Genomic DNA, 21521 nt, shown 5'->3' with positions numbered 1-21521 from the left:
ACTACAATGCTCTAGCCCCTGTGTCTGTGTCAGGGGAGTGTGTTCTGGGAAAGCATATCCATGTGTCATGGGGAGGAGGTTGGAAGCCAGGCTCTATATGACAGATGAAGCATCTCCTCCGTTCATAAGGAGAGCTTTTGCCCCTGAGAAATGTTCCTAGAAGCTCAACCAGGACCCTCCTCTCCTCAGACATAAGACCCTGGTTCCCTGTGGGTCCGCTGTATTTTCACTTCTTCTCCAGTCCTTTTCTCCCTTCTGACCTATTAGTCTCAGCCCCCTGCATTCTGGGCCACACACACATACTGAGCTCCTACTTCTCAGCCCCCAAGAGGCAGGCGGCATGGGGCCCTAGGCAGGAGCGTTCTGTCTGCCACCATTCCACATGCCCTGGGCAAGTCAACGTCAAGAGTCCACATGTTCAATGTCAGGGTCCGTGAGTTCAAGGTCAGAGTCCATGAAATGGGTCTGACACTCAACGGAGGGCCCCCTACCAGGTAAGCGGTGTGGTGGTGTCCCAATAAAGACACATCCTGAGCCCTCAAGGAGCTCAGTTGAGAAAACTACTGAATCCAAGGCAGAAGGATTTCAGGGTTAGGACAAAGGGACAGAGCATTTGGGTGGCCCAGGGCAGTGAGGGGCTTCCTACCTGACCTACCAGTTGTGTGAACTTCAACACACTGCCTGTGGGAGGCAGACTAATGCTCTGCCACTCCTGCAAGATATCAGGACCCTGTAAGTACGTTACCTTACATGACAATGGAGAGGTGAGGTCACAGATGTAATTAAAGGCACTTAACAACTGGCCTGAAGCGAGTGAGGTTGCCATGATTTCCCTGGGAGGGCCCAATGTCATCACGAGGGTCCTTAACAGTGGAAGAGAGAGGCAGGAGAAATGGAACGTGTGAGAAAGGTGCAACTTGTCACTGCTGGCTTTGACAATGGAGGAGGGGGAAGAGACATGCAGGAGCCTCAAGAAGCCGGAAAAGATGAGGAAACAGATTCACCCGTAGAGCCTCCCAAGAGCAACGCAGCCCTGAGGCGGGAGACTCGGGTTGGACTTCTGTCCTCGGAATGTAAGGTGATGAATTCCCATTGTTTTAAGCCACGAAGTTTCTGGTAATTTGTTACAGCCAAGACCTAGAACAAATACACTATCAACATTCTGTAAACCTCAGTGTTCTCACCTATAAAATGGGAATCATAACCACATCTACTTAGTGCATGGAGTGGGTGTCATGATTCAACGAAAATCCTAGTGTGGAAAAATCCTAGCTCAGGGTTTGGCCCTGAGACACTCTCTGATGGCTCCCTAGACAAGCCCGCCCAGGCTCCCTTGGGACAGGGGACGGGGCTCCCCCCACTCTGTAGCCCAGGGTACCTCTTTTTGAGGATGCCCGATTCTCCCTAGGACCCTTCAGCCCACTTTCCCTGGCCCTCCTAATTCCTGCTGTTGTTGGTCTCTGACCCTGCAACCTCTGATTTTGAGAGTTGTGGGCACTTGAGGGATAGAGAAGCTACAACCCACTTTCCACCGAAAAGTTTTATCCTTGGCTAGAAGACCAGGCTGTGCGCCTGGTAGTCAGTGATGGCTCTATGTCCAGGGCAGGCCTCAGACAAGTCATCTCTTTGCCAATAAAGATGGCCCTTGTGAAAAACTGCTAGGAGTTTTCATTTCCTCCATCTACTTACTCAAAGAACTGCAAGCTTTCTTTCTTTTTTTTTTTTTTTAAGATATTATTTATTTATTTGACAGAGATCTCAAGTCGGTGGAGAGGCAGGCAGAGAGAGAGAGAGAGGAGGAAGCAGGCTCCCTACTGAGCAGAGAGCCCGACGTGGGGCTCGATCCCAGGACCCTGAGATCATGACCTGATCCGAAAGCAGAGGTTTAACCCACTGAGCCACCCAGGTGCCCCCGAGCTGCAAGCTTTCTGATGCTGGATTCACAAAGGAAACAGGGAGGGAAATCTCGGATTTTCTTGGAGGAGAAAGAAAGGAGATGTCACAGAAAGCAAATTGAACACCACCGTTTATTAGAGCAGACAAGGTGGGGAGGGGAATGGACGACCAGAGGCCTCCACGGCCCCCAGGGCAGGCCTGCAAGACTCCCCAGAGCCCTGAGAGCAGGCAGCCTGCCAGTCAGCTGAGCCTGAGGTGCCCTTACATTCTCCCGGGCTGAGCTTCCCCTCCCGCCCTGCCCCCATCAAACCTGTAGGAAGGCCATGCGGGGAGGGGGGTTATACTTGAAGCTATTGGCTTTAATGAGTGACTCAGGTTAGTAAAACGAAGCAGCATCTCTATATACATATCTGCCGTTAATCCCCAAGGCAGCCTTTGCCACGCCCGAAGTCTGAACACATGCATCCTCATAGCTGAAACACATGTGCAAGAGGGCGCCTCCTCCCGTTTTGATGGTAGCCGGGTCGTGGCTTCTCAGACAGCTTGCTGGAAAAGAACAAGGAAAGAACGATCATGGGATGGTCAAGTTGATATAAAGGGGAGTGGAGGACGGGAAGGAAGAAGCCGCTAAGCGAAGCCGTCAGCTCCTAGCACCTCCCTGGATGTACCAGGCAGCTCTGTCTTCCAGACACTGACTTTTTTCATGCTCGGAACAACCGTATGAGGGAAGAGCCTTTACTACCCCTATTTTGTCGGTGAGGCAACAGAGAGAAATTGGGCATTTTCCCCCCATGACGGTTTTTCACAATCTGAATGCTCTCTGAATCCACATTCCAAGTCGGTGCACCCCCAGCCCCCCCACCCCTCTCCCCCCCCACCCCGCGGCTTCCCTGTTTCTGTGTAAGTGTGAGCTGCCTGCCCTGAGGCCTCCGGGGGAATCTGTTTTGCAGAAGCCAGTGGTCCCCACCCGGGGCTCACCCACAGGGCCGGCCCATCCCACCCAGAGGCAGAGGCCTCTGTCTGTCCGTCTGCCCAAGGAGGGTGCCACTGTGGGTGGGGCTCGCTCAACCCAGAAACCACACCTCTCTCCCCGGCCCACACAATAGCACCAAGTCCTCCCTTTCCGGAGAGAAGTCAGCCCAACCCACACCCCTGAAAGAGGGAACTTCTGTTCCACCCCTCCCCACACACAGAGGACCGGGCAGTGCCGTCTACAGGAAGAGTGTGGGATTCGGCGTTGGCAGAAGACTGACATCCCAGCCAGTGCCTGGCAGGAGTTAGTACTAAATCACGCTCACTTAGCTCCTCCATCACATGGGGTTAAACACATGCCCTCAAATGGCACCGGGGTGTTAAGAGGATCAAACAGGAGACTTCGTGGGAGAGCGAGCCCTCTGGAAGTTCTCAAGAGCGTCACCCTAGAGGGAGTGCTCCTCTGCTGACTCACAGTAGCACAGAATCAACGGCAACGCAGATGTAAGATGTCTCTTAATCACAGATGATAAACGACCCAATTGTATCCTGTCCTGCTTCATCCATAAAAATGACAGAGGAGGCCTGACGTCCACTAGGCTTACCCTCTGAAGGGATTTGCTCCTTTATCTAAGAGGATCTGGGAAGGAGGAGCCAGCGCGGGAAGAGGCAAGCCGCCTGGCGTGGGAGCAGGCAGGGTGCGCAGGCACCCTGGCAACGCTGACAGACCAGCTCGGGTAGCCTGAAAGAGCAAAGCCAGAGCAAGACGGGGGAGGAATGCGTGGGCCGGGCAGACCCCAGGGTCAGAAGGCTAGGGGAAGGCAGGAAAGAAGCTGCTGGTCCTGGTGACACTGGAGATGGTTACGATGGGTATCACTGGTCAGGGCCGTAGTTGCTGACCCCACCTGTCAAAACCCAAGTCTCCACAAGCCACCTTCTCCAGCTTTGTATTCCAGAGCGACCTCTTCTGGACAGCAAACAGGCTCCCATACCTCCTCTCTCTGGGATCTCTCAGTGAGTCAGAAGGGGTCAGGCTCCCTCTCTGTCCCCAGCAACCCCTCGACCTGGCTGCCCCCTCTCTCCCCTGCCCGACTCCTGCCACTCCCTCCCTAGCCCTCAGCCAGCTGGTTAGCCGGCTCCCCTAAGCCATGGCCTCCAAAGCTTCTGAGCCCATGCACGTGCTGTCCACTGCCACCTCCCTAACCCGGAAGGCCCGTGGGCGAAGAGACATACCGGAGGCTGGGCTGGAGCCCCTCACACGGGGTGGACCACGTTCCTGTCACAGTGGGGCTTGCAGTGAGGGTTCAGCCAGTGCTCCAGGAACTGCTCCTCAGCACGATGCTCCAGGCGAAGCAGATGGTGCATGTATTCCTGTCCAGACAGACCCACACAGCGGAGACAGTGACAGCTGAGCCGCTGCGGAGCGACCGGGCTGTGCTTCTGAGACAGGGGAGGGAGGCTGGCAGGCAGGACCCGAGGGGAACCCGCCACACCCACGCCTCTCTGCAGGGAAAAGCAGTCAGACAGAAAAGAAAGAAATCGGACAACCCAAAGTGCTTAAGGGTGTGTATCTACAGGAACTCACACACACAGCTCCTGGCAGGAACGTGCAACCACCACTTTGAAAAACGATTGTTTGCTGCAATCCGGAAATCCTGCTCCTCGTTATACCCCAAGCAGGGGTCCTCAACTGTGATCAGGCCTCAGAATCACCTGGAGGGTTTTTCAAAACACAGAAGGCTGGGCGGGGTCCCCTGCCCCCCTGCCCCCAAGAGTTTCTGATTCAGTGGGTCTGGGTGGGATTCTGCTCAGCTGAGCAGGGAGTCGGCTTCTCCCTCTCCCTCCGCCCGCCGCTCCCTTTGCTTGTGCTCTCTGTCTCTCTGTCAAATAAATAAATAAAATCTTAAAAAAAAAAGAAAGAAAGAAAGAAAGAAAGCTGAAGTTGCTCTATTATTATCAAATTAAAAAGTCTTTAAAGCCAACAAAATGTTACTAGGGAGATGGGGACCAAATACAACCTAGCAGTTCCTCGACATGTCAAGCATGGAGGGCCGGGTGTGACCTGGCAGTTTTGCTCCCAGGTGCACGCCCCAGAGAAACGCAGACGTGAGCCCACACAGACCCTGGGCACCGACGTTCGGGGCAGCATCACACTCCGCAGCCCAAAAGTAGAAACAACCTGAACATCACTAGCTGATGCATGGAGAGATCCGATGTGGTAGATGCACACGACGGACTATTACTCCTTCGGCCGTAAAAAGGAAGAAAGCACAGACACATGCTGCAACGTGGAGGAACCTTGAAAACATTCCCCTATGGGCAAGAAGCCCGTCACAAAAAGCCACATTCTGTAGGATGCCCTTCCCATGAAACGGGGCCCGCCCCACAGAGGGACGTGTTCACAGTGGAAAGCAGCTCGCCGCGGGGTGCCTCCCGCCTCCGAAACCGTCTACTGGGGAAAGCAAGCCAGCATCATCTCCCTCACCCTCGGCCTCAACCTGACACCGAGCAGTGGGACTGCGAGTCAACTCCTGAGAGTCCCGGATGCGCACTCCTCCATCCATGCCACATCGGTAGGTCGGGTCCTCCGGGCTTCCCACCCAGGCCGTGACAGCCTCTTCACCCCTCCCCCCTCCCGTAGCACCCCCACCTGTCCACCCCAACACCACACCTGCCCCCCACATCTCCGTTCCCCGCCCCGCCCCCGACAGTGACCTGTCCAAAATGCTGCCCAAAGATGGTCACAGCTGCCCTCGGGCCATCGCCGGCCCTGCCCCCCTGAAAGGAGGAGAGGGTAACAACTCACTGTGCCCTCAGGGCTGGCCTGCACCTCTGGATAACATCACAGGACCCAGCAGGCATCTTCTCCCCAAAAGAGAGTACCTGAAGATGGGAATGATTTTCAACGTGAAGCTATGCTGTGGACACTGCTCTGAAAGCAGTCGGGGTGCCGTAATGATGGGATGTGAACCATTGCAAAGTAGAAAACAGATCTTGTTATAAACGCATTCGGGTAACCCAGAACAGCAGGGCAGTAATCAGAGACGTGGCATCTCATTTTGGGAGAGAGCAATCGTAGTCAGTAATATCGATACAGGAGTAAATGGTTTTGGTGTGTTTAAATATCATAAAAATCCTAAATCCTGAACTCCCTCCTATGGCACTGATAAAGCTTTAAGAGAGGAATCCAGTTGAGGACTTTAAGTGTTTAAATTTCTATGAAACCCTCTAGGAAGTCTGTACCCTGTATTAAACATAGCATGAAAAAAAAAAAAAAAAACCTTTTTTAGTGATGGTGCAAAAGAATTAATTCCAAAGTGCCCAGTTTTCCTGATTTTTTTTTCCCTTTCCCTCAGGACCCATGCAGTTTGAATCTGTTTTGTTTATCGTTGTTGTTTTCATCTGACCTGTCAAAAGCACTCCTTGTCCCAGGCAAGGGAGTCGCTGGGGCAACCGAGGAGGAAGCCAAAGGTTAGAGGCTCCTGCAGGACCCCGCTGTGGGACAAAGACTCCCCACCAGCTCTCAGGACCCATTTGTGATTTTGGGGCTGAATCCTACCCTGTCCTGGCCTGTCTGGGGAGTCTTTGGGCAGAAAAAGAAGAACTGGGGAGACAAAAAAGCAGTGTGGGGTCTTGTAAAAAAAAGAACCAAGTCTTTCCAGCACACAGCCTTCCTTATTCTACTGGTCCAGGCAAGCAGCTGAGGGAAGGAAGCCCACGTGGCCATCTTCTTGCCCACCTGTGTGCCAGACGGTATGTGGTAGAGAGGCTTAGAGGTCAGGGTATGAGCCCGGGTTCAGGGTCTGTTCAAACCCAGACCCTGCCCATAGAGTTTCCCCTCTCCGGTTTCCTTATGTCCATCTGCAAGATGGGGATGGCGCGGGCACTTATTCCACAGGGTTATCAGGATTAAATGAAATGATACAAGTTCCGTGCCACACCTGGAGTCTCCCTCCACTCGTCTAAATTCATTCCTGTCCTCCCTCACGTGGCCCTGTACGATGAGAAGCGGGCTTAGAAGTGCAGCCCACACTCCCCTGACCTGGGGCTTCCAGATGAGTGTGCTGTAGGCGCACCAGCAGGGGAGACGGAGGCCACTGGAGGAGACCCAGAGGGTCTGCTGGTGGCATCCACTCCTGAGGACCACAGCTCCTAGGGGGCTGTCCTCTCCTGTTCCGGGAGCCTGCCTTTCCCCTTCACACCCAGGGGCTGTTAGCCTGGGATCCTTTATCATCTCTCGCTAGTTGACCTGAATTCTGGCTCGCCTTTGCAAGAAGTCTCTTCCTTAAGCTCTGCGTGATTCCTTGGGGTTATTACTAGAAAAGAAAGATCTGATAGACATTAAGGTGGTAGATGGAGCCTCCCTCCCAGGAATGGGTCCATAGGAAACTGATAGTAAATGCTTGTGGAATGGGAGACAAAAGCAGCATCCTCAAAGTGGAGTCTGTGCTTCCCTAGGGGCTCCACAAGGTCAAATCTTAACCAGAGTCAAGGCAGTGACAACCACTATCACTGTCCTTGTATCTTTTTTTTTTTTTTTTTAAGATTTTATTTATCCGTTTGACACAGAGAGAGAGCACAAGCAGGGGGAGCGGCAGAAGGAAAGGGAGAAGCAGGCTCCCCACTAAGCAGGGAGCCTGATGCGGGGTTCGATCCCAGGACCTTGGGATCAGAACCTGAGCCAAAGGCAGACACTTCACTGACTGAGCCACCCAAGGGCCCCTGTCCTTGTATGTCTGACCATCGTGCACTCACAGTGAAAATGCATAAGTAAATAGGGAATATTCCAAAAATGTCCTTTTCACTGAAGAACACCCCTGTGAAACAGAAGAAAGTGACCCCACGGGAAGCCTTCAGGCAGCACCAGGTCCAGCGCTTTTCTCTAAAAAGAGTCCTTGAGGGATTGTTGGTGTCAGGGACTGAACTAGCTATGTGTGACAGGCATCTTTCCAAAAACGAATAAAGTGAGCCTGTCACTTCAAGGAAAACAATAGATTGTTCTAGTTACTGAACAATAAGCTTCAAGCTTTAAAAGGGAAATTAGAATTTTGGAAAACTTGTATTTATTCCCATGAGCCTGACAGCTTCCCAATCCTTAAGAGACTTTTCTGATGAGATCAGTGGGGATATTAACAAATGTCGCCACTGGTATACAGCATTTGCATGCCTCTTTAAAAAAAAAATTTTTTTATGTATTCATTTGAGAGAAAGAGAGAGCATGCATGTGAAAGAGGGGCAGAGGAAGAGGGAAACGCAGGCTCCTGCTGAGCAGGGAGGCCACCAAGGGGCTCAATCCCCAGACCCTGAGATCATGACCTGAGCCGAAGGGAGACATTTAACACACAGTCACCCAGGCACCCCGCATTTGCACGCCTCTTTTAATTATATGCTCATTTGCATCCTCACTCATGTAATCCCTGTCCCACTCAGCCAAATCTCCAAACTGGTTTTTCAATGGCAGTGACCAAGGTATGCCTAGTATAGGGCTTAGTGCTGGCACAGAGTAGGACCTCAATAGAATCCACTGGAGAAATCTGCAAACGAGTGAATAGATAGATGACATGACCGTTCTTTTTCTGTAATCCTTCTAAATCCCCCTTGGAAGTTTCCTCAACATCTGTGTCATTTTCTCATTGTAATGACCCACACCAAATGTACATTAAAAGCCTTGAAGAATAATAGGTATTTCACACTCCTGAACAGCAGCAGAAATGAGCGTTGAAGAAAAACAACCAGAGCAGACACACACTTAGAGAGAAAAAGAAACGAGCGCTGGTTTCCATGACATTTCCCTATTTATTTAAAATGTTAGGAAAAGGGATATGCCACAAAGGCTTAGAAGCAATCATTAGTCAAAGATGAAAAGCCCAACGGCAAATCTGCTGAAAACCACAAATTCAACAATTGCATTGGCTGCGTTAGAAATGACCCAGCATTAACGATAAACTCAAATGTTCCTGGATCGAGAAAGAAGGGATAGATGGAAAATAAGTTTTAATTTTTTTTTGAGATTCCTTTCTTTTAAGAGGAAAAAAAATTAAAGCAAAACAAAAACCAATATCTGCATTCCATGTCTCATGCCAGCTGTAAGGAATTAAGTAAATAATCTCTCAGTAATTAGAGAGGAAATTGGAAGTGATCCTTTAGGATGGCAGTGGTATGATAATGAAGTGAAACACTTGCTCGACCCTATCTAAGCTGAGAGTTATAGAGGGGACAGTTAATCTATCAAGGCAGCAACTTTTTCCAAGGAGGCAAATCCTTCCTCTGACATTTGCATGCAATTAGAAGTCCATCAGCATGAGGATGAATCATTTTGCTCATTAGGGCAAACAAGGTAATCCTCAAGGCAGAAAGGTGGATGGGAATTTAGCTACTCGGGGACCCCAGAGGGCTTAGCCCTTAAAAAAGGCAGCTCACTGATGTGTGCAATTTACATCACAGTCACTCCAAACTGGCCTTTGAGATGGTGGGGAACAAAAGGGTAGTAAAGTTACTACATCTATTTGTCAAGGGGCTAAACATGAAAGCATATTTTAGAAAGACTACATACAATAAAGCTAATATGATTTATACTTGCCCAACGAGAACATTCCTTAAAGGAACACAGGCCAGAGTAGAGTGGAAAACATATTCCCAGGGCACATGAGCACTTACAAACACACTCACAAAAGACATAATTTTAGCTCCAATGTCATTTTTCCTAAAGAATTTCCATGGCCCATCCCAGCTATTGGCAGATAATTTCTTCCCTAAATTCTGGGATGATTAGGAAAAATTTAATGAATTTAAGTGAGGCCATCTAAAAGATTTCTTTGAAATAACCTACCAGTTATAGGGTAGAATAATGTCCTACAAAATTTCTCCCCTGCAGAGTAGCAAAAAAAAAAAAGGTGGGGGGGAATGGAAATAAGTATTATGAGCATCTAGTAAATGTCATATACTGTGCTTGGTGCTGGGGACCCAGAAGTCCAACAAAAAGTCCATCTGTTCTAGCAGTTTAGAACAGCCTAGTAGGAGAGACACATTAAAAAAAAAAAAAAAAAAAAAGTCACAGGGCACCTGGGTGGCTCAGTGGGTTAAAGCCTCTGCTTTCGGCTCAGGTCATGATCTCAGGGTCCTGGGATCGAGCCCCACGTCAGGCTCTCTGCTCAGCAGGAAGCCTGCTTCCTCCTCATTCTCTCTGCCTGCCTCTCTGCCTACTTGTGATCTCACTCTCTGTCAAATAAATAAATAAAATCTTTTTTTTTTTAAAGATTTTATTTATTTATCAGAGAGAGAGAGGGAGTGAGCACAGGCAGACAGAATGGCAGGCAGAGGCAGAGGGAGAAGCAGGCTCCCTGCCAAGCAAGGAGCCCAATGTGGGACTCGATCCCAGGACGCTGGGATCATGACCCGAGCCGAAGGCAGCCGCTTAACCAACTGAGCCACCCAGGCGTCCCAAATAAATAAAATCTTAAAAAAAAAAAAAAAAGTCAGGAATCTCTATCTTGGGGCACCTTGGTGGATCGGTCAGTTAAGCATCTACCTTCAGCTCAGGTTGTGATCCCGAGGTCCTGGGATCGAGTCCTGCATCAGGCTCCCTGCTCGGCGGGGAGCCTGTTTCTGCTTCCCCCTCTGCACTTTCCCCTGCTTGTTCTCTCTCTCTCTCTGTCAAACAAATAAATAAAAATCAAAAGAAGGAAGGGAAAGAAGGAAGGGAGGGAGGAAGGAAGAAGTAGCTGTCTTGTGTTATGCCTGAGCAATGCTCTAATTCATAGTGGGGAGCCTTGGAGCATCAGGGAGGCTTCCTGAAAAAGACATCATTTACAGGGAATCTCTATGAGTAAGAGTTAACCAGGTGGACAAGAGCTGAAGGCAGGTGCGATCAGAGAGCTTCAAATTCAAACATTATTGCAGACACCTGCTTCTCCTCATAGGTTTCTAATGCCAATGAATGGCTCCAAGGTGTCCATGCAGACCCCTGCAAGTCTGGGCTTCAGACCCAGCACCTGCGGCCGCCTTTTATCCCTCTCCTGTGTTGTGTTTGGGAGATGTATACATATGAGTATACATATGAGTGGATTGAATGCATTCCCCCCAAAATATATGTTCATCCAGAACCTGCCCATGTGACCTTCTTTGGAATTAGGGTCTTTGCAGATGTAACCACGCTAAGATGAGGTCACACTGGACAAAGGTGGGCCCTCCATCCAGGTGTCCTTGTGAAATGAGTGCAATTTGGATGTTGGGACACAGAGCACACGAGGTCATGGGATGGTGGACACGGAGACCCGCCAAAAAACACCAAAGACTAAAGCAATCATCAGAAGCTGAGAGAGAAAACCAGAACAGATTCTCCCTCGGAGCTCCCCAGAAGGAACCAAACCTGCCAAGATTTTATTTTGAACTTCTAGTCCCTAAATCTGGAGAACTAATGAGAGGGGGGATCAGTGTCTGCTGTCAGAAGCTGCCCCATCTGGGGCACTTTGTAGTTGAGGCCACGGGAAATGAATACACTGAGGAATCGCAAAAAGGACGTAAAGATGAAAGTAAAAAATTTGCCCCAAATGTTATCACCGAGAGAATACTGTCACTATCATTTGGCAACCTGTTTCCATACATGCATACAGAGAGACGTTTTGGAAGGTGACATCATCTCTTAAAACTTCATTTCTTTCCATTTTGAAAGTCCTGGCAAGAGCGTAGGGACCCCAGGATTCTTACACGCGCTCAAGGTCGGGAGGGGGGGGTTGATACAGTTGATCAGACAATGTGCCCTGATTTAATTCAGTTAAAAGTACCTAAACCCTCTGTCTCAGCAATCCCATTTGTTATCATTGAACTTGGCCAAACACATGTGTATAAGGATCTTTTTCACACACTGGAAATACCTAAAAAATGACCATTGTTCCAGGAAGGGCTAAGTAAGTTGAGTTGAAATGCACCTTTGTCCATTTGGGCTGCTCTAACGAAACACCACAGACTGGGTCGCTTACTACAACAGCAATTCTTTTCTCACAGTTCGGAGGCGCAAGTCCAAGGGTAGGGGCCCAGTGTGGCCAGGTGAGAGTCCCCAAGCCCCTTTTTGGGTCACGGACTTCTCGCTGTCTCTCCACTTAGCAGAGAGGGGTAGGGAGCTCGCTGGACCCCGACAGGGGGTTAGGAGGTCGACATATGAATAGGACGGTGGGGTGGGGGTGGGGACAAGATATATGGTTGAATGGGAAAAAAAAAAAAAGCAAGTTGCAGAACAAACCCAACCCCGCTTACCACACAGCCTTATGTCGGCCGTGAAGAGATAGGTAAGGCTGGTGGGGTGAAGGCACAAGGAGGAGGCCTATGTGCCAAGGGGAGGCTGCGGTGGGAGCAGGGAGGGCGCCCGCAGGCTTCCAGCGTCTGGCTCACCGCAGTAGGACTATGGATTTTATTGGGTATAAAGCAGGGAACCACTGGAAGGTTTTTGAGCCAGGGAGGGACAAGATCCGGTTCGCATTTTTAACATCTGACTCTCGCTGCGGTGTCGAGAACAGACACAGAGGGATCCGGAGAGAAAGCACGGAAGCAGACAAGAAAGAATTCCTCCGTCTCCTCTAGGGACCCCTGTGGTGGCGGTGGAGGGCGAGGAGTGGTCAGAGTCGAGATTGGGAGCACACAAAACTACGCGAGGGGTTGGCACCATTTACCCCGTTGTGGAAGGCACGAGCAGGAGCTGGTGTCAGACCCAACTTAGGGCTGTTGGGTCTCAGCTGTCTGGGAAAGGTCGCCAAGCGAGCAGACTGTCACGTAAATGAGTCCGGAGCTCCCGGGAGAGACAGCGTGCAGCCATCACCATAGTCACGGGACTGGACGAGGTGGGAAGGCAGGCCCTGGGCCTGTCCTACATTTAAAGGACTAAGGATCCCGCAAAACGGATGGAGGAACAGAAACTGCCAAGCAGGAAGAGAAGTCAGGCAAGGTGTCCCGGAAGACTGGAATCCAGATGAGGAGAGTGCCCAGAAGGAAGGGGGAAAGATGGGTTATGTCACACAAAATAAACGTGGGCTGGCCCTGGGCCGTAGGATGCTGAGAACAGAGGCTAAGAGTCCCCCTCCCAGGGAGCTCTGCAGGATGGCACTTAGTCTCTCAGACTGAAGAGTTCCCAGGACCTCTGGGGCCTGGAGGAGGAGCAGACTGGTCTGCAGGAGGTGCGAGGAGGAGTCTGAGGTTCCAAGAAGCCCACCAGCCAGGGCTGGGGATCACATTTTGAGTTTAGACCCAAGCCTCGAAAATCCACATACATGCACAATCACAACTGAGGAAATATTCAGGGAAATCTCAAAACATTTTTTCCCCTCTCTTCCCTCTACACATAAACCCGACCTTTCTTTCCATGCATCAATTTCTCCCCAGGTGGGTTTGTTTTTTCCTCCCTGAGGATTTTGAGGCTTCATGATACCAGAGCTCTTCTAACATGATGTCTTTGTGAACTGTCCTTGGGGTCCTAATGTTGACCCCCAAAGTGATTCAGCTGACACCTAACGCAGATGGTCAGTCCCCCCCCTTCAAATTCCAGCCTTCCGGGAGAGCCCAACAAATTCCTCTGAGGTCTAGAACCCATTCCCCTCCAAATCCCTGAAGATTTGGGGGCCATGTTTCTCCCAAATCAGTCTCGTGGCCTTTCTCACCACGACAGTGGCTTCCAGATCAGAGAGATACCATCTCTTTTGTCTACCACACAGCACATCTCCCACCACCGGCCATCCCCCAGAAAGAACCACTATCACAACGTTGCCGTCTTAGCAGACTTCTCCCAAGGTCTGGAGGTCGCAGAGGGTAAGGACAGCGCAGGGCACAGAATAGCGGCATATTTAACGCCAGGCACTACTGTCAGAACAAGTGTCTGCTATTGGCTATCTCTCAGGGAGGACTTTTCTCCTGAGCCCCCACCTTCCCACCTGCTTCTCTCTCTGTTCAACCTCTCTTCACATCCCCCAGCGCTTCCTGCCCGGCTGCCTCCATAGAGTCAACATCCCTCCTGTTTTCTTCCCCAGAACCACATCTCCTCTTGGTGTCTGTCCCCATCCCCACCGGGTTCTACCTTCTTCTGTCAAGGATCCCTGCACGATGCTTACGCTCCTCCGGGGCGGAAACCAGCCCTCCCCACGATGCAGAACCACACCTTCCCAAGAGCATGTGTCCTTCCTGCTACATGGTCAGAAAAGAACAGAATTTGCGGTATATCAGCAGGATTTGTGCAGTCGAAACAGTCCAGCCCCGGGATACAAAGGCACAGCTGGTCTGAACCTGCCTCTGAAAAGCCTGTATGTCCGCGAAAGCCAACATCTGCCAATACTTGAGCCACGAGTCAAGATCGTTAACATTGCTTAGTAAATACTGATGTAGAGAGGGCTACTGCAAATCTTCGTACTTGTTTGCATTTGGAATTCTTAATACCTCCCCAAAGCTCCATTCACTCACCCCGATCACTGGCCTCTCTTCTCTCTGAATCTGTTTGCTTTTGCAAGCCCCCTCAGAAGGGACAAGCATGTTAAAATAACCCCATCAGGCACCTCTCAGTGATTTTAGCTCCGGAGTGAGCGCGAGTTTCAAGGCTCAGCTCCCAAAGGCACACACAATCCCCAGAAATCACTCCCTCTGTTCATTTGTCCCCATCCACCTGTCAGTCTGCTGGGTCCCATGGCAAAGAATAGCAGTAACCTGTCCGAAAATGTCACTTCCCCTCACCCATGTGTAGTGGGAGTTAAAGGGCAGCGTTGAAGAGCTGTGTCCCAGACCTCTGCATGGTTCCTGTCACCTGGCTCCAGTCTTGTCACTCCCCCACTTAAAATCCCCGCTGGCTCCTACTGAGTGCCGAACGGAAGTCACCTCTGCTGTGATAGGCGTGGCCTTCCAGCCCGGCCCCCCAGGACCTTCCATTGCCATCGCCTGTCCTTTCATATATTCCGGGGACTCAACTCAAAGTCAGAAATGGAGGAGAGAGAATTGGAATCCAGACCTTCTGAGAAATTATTCTGCAAGGTCTTTTCCAAAACATACATGCACACATTCTCACACAGACACAGACACACACAGTCATCCACAAACCTTACCACACTCTCTCTCTCACACACACACACCCTCATATATCCTCATGCCCTTACACACACACACACATACCCTCACACATGCACAGACACACACAGCCATATACAAACCCTACACACATGCTCTCTCACACACACACCCTCTCATGTACTCCTGCCCTCTCACACACACAGCTTCACATACACAACACACACTCACATATATACACCCTCACACATACACACACTCACACACGGACACACCCTCACATATACAACACACATTCATACACACCCTCACAGACACACACACCTTCACATACACAACACGCACGATATGTGTGCACTGAATACCCAGGACGGGGCACCCACTCTACCCTCTTCCCTAGCAGATGGTTTGCACAGAGAAACGACGAGGCTAGCAGGTGATCTGGGCAAAAGGTTGAGAGCAAGGAAGTATGGTTGCCAACAAATCAAAGGGACTTAGCCCGCCTGTCCCCAGGCTGTAGGCTGTATGGCTGTTCCATCCACCACCCTGACCTCCCCTGCGGCCAGAGGTCCCACCCTGTGGCTTCCTCATGAACAAATGTGGGGTCACTGTGTCCAATGCTCAGTGACATAGGACCAGGATCACCGTGATGTCAGCCGCTCAGTGAGAATGAGTACATGGCTCCTTTTCCATGACAGGTGATTGGTATTTATTTTGCTCTCAGCGAATCCATAAGAAGGAAGAGCCAACAACGAGACCCCACCTGACATGGGGGGAGAGGTCAATATATAAGTCTAGGATGCGGGACACAGGGGCAACAGGGCTGGCATGAGGGGAGGAGTCTCTGTTTAAAGAAACCCTGCAGGGGCCTCTAAGCAACCCCACCCCACCCCAGCTCCTCTCCTAGGGCCGTGTCCTGCTGCCCAAGGCTTCTCCTCGAGCTGCAGCCTGGCTACTGGGAAACCTGGGTTGTCCCCCGAAGCTCTATCCAGATCCCTAAAATACAAGACCAGGAACAGACCTCTTAGCTAGATTCTCAGCAAACTCTCTGCACTTGAGAGCTCCAGAGAAAGGAAATTGACTCATCCCGAGCCCAAAGCCCAAAGTCCATGACTACATAGTGACAGGATACGGACTGAAATCACCCCAGGGGGACTATATTCTTTCCGCCTTGCCTCCATGCCTTGCAGGGCCTGAAAACTCCTCATCCTTCAAGCCTCAACTGGGTGAACACCTCCTCTGGGAAGCCTTCCCAGCCTCCTCCCTCCTTCCAGTTAGAGCTAGGCATCCTCTCCCCGCAACCTCATCAGAGAACACTCTGACTCTGCATGTCCCCACACAACAGACACGGGCCCCTGGAACAAAGGAAGAAAATCTGGCTCATTTTCCGTCCCAGTACCCGCCCCTGGTAAGGCCCAGTCAATGGAAAGCATAATGAAGTGCACATCTGGGTCAGCAAGGAGCGCTCTGGGCATGCACCACATGACCCTCTCATTCTCGCTGTCTGAGCTGAATGCAAACTGGGGCATTTACTCTCCATACCACTCAGTTCAACCTTGAACTGTTTCCTAAAGGATTCAGGCTCTTAGTGTTCGTGGTCCTGACTGGACTACGAGCAGGTATAACAGCTGGCAGGTCTGTCCTAGAAGGCCTGTCCCTGGGGGTTCTCAGCCTCGGCTGCCTGGTGATACCACCTGGGCAGCTGTGACACCCACCCAGTGCCCCAAGCCACACCCCAGGCCACCCCCCCCCCACCTTGGGATCGGGACACAGGCATCAGATTTTTAACTTCCCCAGCTGGTTCCAGCACACACCCAAGGTTAAGAAACACATTCCTAGAGGGGCGCCTGGGTGGCTCAGTCGTTAAGCGTCTGCCTTCGGCTCAGGTCATGATCCTGGGGTCTTGGGATTGAGCAAACGCTCTGCTCAGCGGGAAGCTTGCTTCTCCCTCTCCCGCTTCCACTCCCCCTGCTTGTATTCCTTCTCTCTCTGTCTCAGTCAAATAAATAAATAAAATCTTTTTTAAAAAAGAAAGAAAAAAGAAACATTTCTAGAAAAATGTGATACCAGAAATTGCTTGTTGATTCAGCCAGTTCTGCTTGCAGGTAATATAATATAATAAATAAAATAGAATACAATATAATAGTGAACAATAGCGTAAGAGACATGCAGAATAAAAGAGAAAGAGGTTGTTCAGCACTTGTAGCCAGGGTTCCTCACCCTTAGCACTGTGGACATTTTAGGCAAGATCATTCTTTGTTATGGGAGCTGCCCTGTGCATTGGAGAATGTCCAGCAGCATTCCTGGCCTTATCCAATTAGATGCCAATAGCAAACCCTCCCTCCTCCCACCCCCATGGTTGGGACAACCAAAACGTCTCCAGACACTGCCAGGTGTCCATGGGGATGGGGGAGAAAAATCACCCCTGGATGAGAGCTACTGAGGGAGGCTAGCTGCCAAATAGCTTATTGCATCTTTATTTCCCATGTCAACTGTAGGTCACATGAGCACTTTTCCAAATTTGGCCAAGTGGCAGAGGGTTCTGGACACTGGGGTCCGTGTCTCAGTGAGGGACATGCAGGGCTGGGCTGGATGCAGGCTGGATGGGAAATGGTTCTGAGAGGCAAGATAGGATCACACAGAAGCCAGAGAAGGTAGATTCAAGGCAGGTAAAAGAAGTCATTGGTGATCGGCCTATAATGAGATGATCAAAAACAGAACAAAACCTTCCCTGCCCCTCCCACAACCCCTGCCCTACCTCTCAAATTCCTTAATCATAGAGATCATATGATAATTATCTTTCTCTGACTGACTTATTTCCCTAAGCATAATACCCTCTAGTTCCATCCACATCATTGCAAATGGCAAGATTTCGTTTCTTGTGATGGCTGCATAGTATTCCATTGTGTATATATACCACATCTTCTTTATCCATTCATCTGTGGATGGACATCTAGGTTCTTTCCATAGTTTGGCTATTGTGGACATTGCTGCTATAAACATTCAGGTGCACGTGCCCCTTCGGATCAGTACATTTGTATATTTAGGGTAAATACCCATTAGTGTGATTGCTGGGTCATAGGGTAGCTCTATTTTCAACTTTTTGAGGAACCTCCATACTGTTCTCCACAGTGGCTGCACTGTGTAGGAGGGCTCCCCTTTCTCCGCATCCTCTGGGATCGGGAGAGAGACAATCTCACGAAACAAACTGAGGGTTGCTGGGGGAGAGGTGTGTGGAGAGGGTGGTTGGGTTATGGACATCGGGGAGGGTATGTGCTATGGTGAGTGCTGTGAAATGTGTAAGCCTGATGATTCACAGGCCTGTACCTCTGGGGCAAGTAATACATTATATGTTAATAAAAACAAAACAAAACAAAAAATAGAACAAAACCCCAAAAGCCAGACATTCAGTAAAATCACAGAGCTGGAAGCAAGCCGAAGGTTGTCGCCGGTGAAGGGCAGTGGTAACTAGAAGCCAGGAGGAGGGAAATGGTCAAAGAAGGAGCTCTCAGAAGTTCTGGGCAGGGAAGAACCACACCAAGCCATGGTTGGGGACACAAGTCTAGAATGGCATGGAGGCTGACACACGAGGGTCACCAGAGGCAGGGAGCTGATCTGCCATGGTTCAGTCCCATCTGCTGCAACACTCCAGACTCACCTGTTGCCTGATGCTTAAGATGCCTTCAGTCCCCGTGATGCCAGAGCTCAGAGGAGCCAGGGGCAGATGGTGACAGAGAAAATGCCTCTGTCACCTGAGAGCCTCTCCCCTGAGCACCTGGAGGGGAGCAGCTTCTTCAATTCTCCCAGCCTCCTAGGGCTCCTGAGGAAGAACCTCTGGAACGGCCCCTCCAGACATCAAGCCGAAAGCACAAGGAGCCAGTTAGAGCCCCCAGGGAGCCTGAAGCCAGGCATCCTTCTCTCCACACCCTCTCGGTCTCCCCAGTATCTACCCGCATTCCTTCGCAGCCCCTTCGAGTTCCCCACGTAAAAACTCCCATCATCTTCCACTGAACATAAGAGGAAGTCCGAGGTACTCCGGCCCTTTCTGATCTCGCACCTGCCGCCCTCCCAGTCCCCTTCTACCCTGCGCTTAGACAGTCCAAGCCACATGTGACGTCAAGAAAGAAAGGCCACGTCCACTCCTGACAGCCTGTTGTCCCTGATTCATTTCTAAGCCACTCGGTGTAACAGCCAATTCACTGCCTTCTCCGTGTCTGTCACCAACTCTGAGCAGCATTCCAGCAACTTCTGCTCCCAGTCTCTACACCTTTGCCTGGTCCCTGGTACTTAATACTCAAAGGAGTCATTACTGTTACAACAATGTAACAGTAACAATAATGTAACAGTTACAATAATGCTGGGTATTATTCTAAGGGTCTTACTAGGTATTCCTTTATTTTATCTTCATAAAGCAGTTATTTGTATTATTATTTAGAACAATAATATTATGTAGGAATGCAAGTAATATTTATTGTTACCCTCATTTTAGAGACGAGAGTACAGAGGCACAGGAACACAAGGAGAGGTGCCCAAATTCAGCAGGGTAGAAAATGGGGAGCCACGCCCACACAGTCTGACCGAGGGCCAGCACTCTTCCCCACCCTGCAACACTGCATCTTTTTTTTTTCTTTCTTTTTAATACTACATCTGAATAAGAGACTTTTAAATGAACTAATCCTGGTAAAAATACCAGAAATGTCAGTACTTCTGCCGTGGGAGGCAGGCGACAAGCCAGGCCAGGGCCAGCAGGGTCTGATAGCACCCACAAGTCACAAAGTAAAGGCAGGGGTGGTGTCCTGGTTCAGAAAGATGAGGCAGATGGCCACCACAAACCCAGAGGGCAGGCCTGGGGCTAAAGACCAAAATCAGAGGTGCGAGGTGAGGGCAGAACCCTACAGGCAACAGGGCAAGGAGTCTGCCTGTCCAGACAGTATCGCCGGCGAAGAATGCGGGTCCAGCTTGCTCGATGCCCAGGGGAAGCAGGGGAAGATGCGGTTGGCACTAGCTACAACACACAGCCCCTAGCATCCCATTCAGGGGTGACATGGGAGATCCTGGGACTCTGGCTGTCAGCCCCACTGTGTGCATTGTAAACACTGTGTGCAGAGTAGGCGAGTGGGGCTGGCCCCTCCGGAGGTGCGGGCGACAGGCTGAGAGCCCCTTCCATCCAAGACCCTGCAGAACCTCCACGGGGCTGCTGGCCCTGAGCTGACACCAGCACCCGGATCAGTTTCAGAATGCAGGGGAGCATGGAAATGATGGCACCTTCCCTTCAGGCAGCTGGAGGCCAGCACTCACCCTCATGGGCTCATCGGGGAAACCGGGTTTGCTGGGCCTGTCCTGGCGTCGGGACCTGAGGAGCTGCTTGGCCTGCTTTTCCGTCAGAATCGGGGAGGACCCTGAAAAAGTCAGGAAGGGGCCTGAGGGACTCTCGCACATCCGCGCGTGCCCCGGCTCACCCGCCGACACCAGGGATTTGCAAGTTCAATTACGGTCAAACACAAAAGTTCTTTCACAGGGACCTGTCCCAAAGGATGCCGTGTAACAGAGGGCTCTGGGAAGAATTCTGAATTGTTTCTAACTTGGGAAGCCCAGAGCAGAAGCTGCACGGCTGGAACAGACTTACCCATGGCAAGGGGGGCATTTCTTAAAAGTAGGAGCTAGTTTCATGAACATCGGATTTTTATCCCCTTTTCTTTCTTTTTTAAGTCATCTCTATACCTCATGTGGAGCTTGAACTCATGACTCCAAGACCAGAGTCGCATGTTCTACCAACTGAGCCAGCCAATTGCCCCTGGATAAGTTTTTTAAAACATATTTTCCTCAGTTCTATGGTCAATGTGTTTCTTGTCCCTTAGGTTTGCTTTGATTTTTTTTTTCTTTAAATTCCCAAAACACTAAATCGACTAAAAGTTGTTATTGGGCAATTCTTCATGAGAATAGGATTGTGTTAAACTTGATAATCACACTTGACCCCTCAAAGAGGATATTATGATGATAAAGTTAATATTGTTTTAATAATCATACATAAATGCTAAATGATATCATCCGATAAAAGTCTGTCAGGTCTTGATGATCTCATATGAACTCTAAACAATGATATAGTTGGGGCGCCTGGGTGGCTCAGAAGGTCAAGTGTCTGCCTTTGGCTTAGGTCATGATCCCAGGGTCCTGGGATCAAGTCCCACATCAGGCTCCCTGCTCAGTGGGGAGTCTGCTTCTGCCTCTGCCACTACCCTCCTCTCATGGCCTCTCTCTCAAATAAATAAATAAACAAAATCTTTAAAAAAAATAAAAGATGGTATAGTTAAAGATTTATCAGCATTTCTAGGAATTAATATTCAAATACATTTAAAGACTAAAAAAATAATATACCTCTAATGATAGCAACTCTGGGAGCCTGCTCTTGGCAGGGCAAGCATTGAATTATTATACATTACATATTCTTTGACATGAAAAAAAAATTTAATATGAAATAGACTTATTCCAGTTTATCGTGTCAGCAGAGTAATAGGCCATTTTCAGAGTGAAATGCTCACCTGAGAAGCAAGTCAGTAAGGTAAGGGAGATGATGAGCGCCAGTAGTTTCTCCATGCTGCCTTAGCTCCTGTCTCAGCTCC

General features: G+C 50.1%; 1 protein-coding gene across 1 annotated transcript; it reads right to left on the bottom strand.

Moving 5' to 3' along the window:
- Window positions 1-2008: 2008 nt before the first annotated feature.
- C18H17orf67 (chromosome 18 C17orf67 homolog) lies at window positions 2009-21521 on the bottom strand. Its single transcript, XM_032321979.1, has 4 exons — window positions 21441-21521; window positions 20200-20300; window positions 4102-4239; window positions 2009-2442 (listed from the first exon to the last, which is right to left on the bottom strand). Exons 1-3 carry the CDS (start codon window positions 21493-21495, stop codon window positions 4123-4125), a joined length of 273 nt encoding a protein of 90 aa, XP_032177870.1. The 5' UTR covers window positions 21496-21521; the 3' UTR covers window positions 2009-2442; window positions 4102-4122.

This window comes from Mustela erminea, chromosome 18 (genome assembly GCF_009829155.1).
Source record: "Mustela erminea isolate mMusErm1 chromosome 18, mMusErm1.Pri, whole genome shotgun sequence".
Taxonomy (NCBI): domain Eukaryota; kingdom Metazoa; phylum Chordata; class Mammalia; order Carnivora; family Mustelidae; genus Mustela; species Mustela erminea.
Note: the sequence above shows the minus strand (reverse complement) of the source record. Positions and strands in the feature narration are given on the sequence as shown.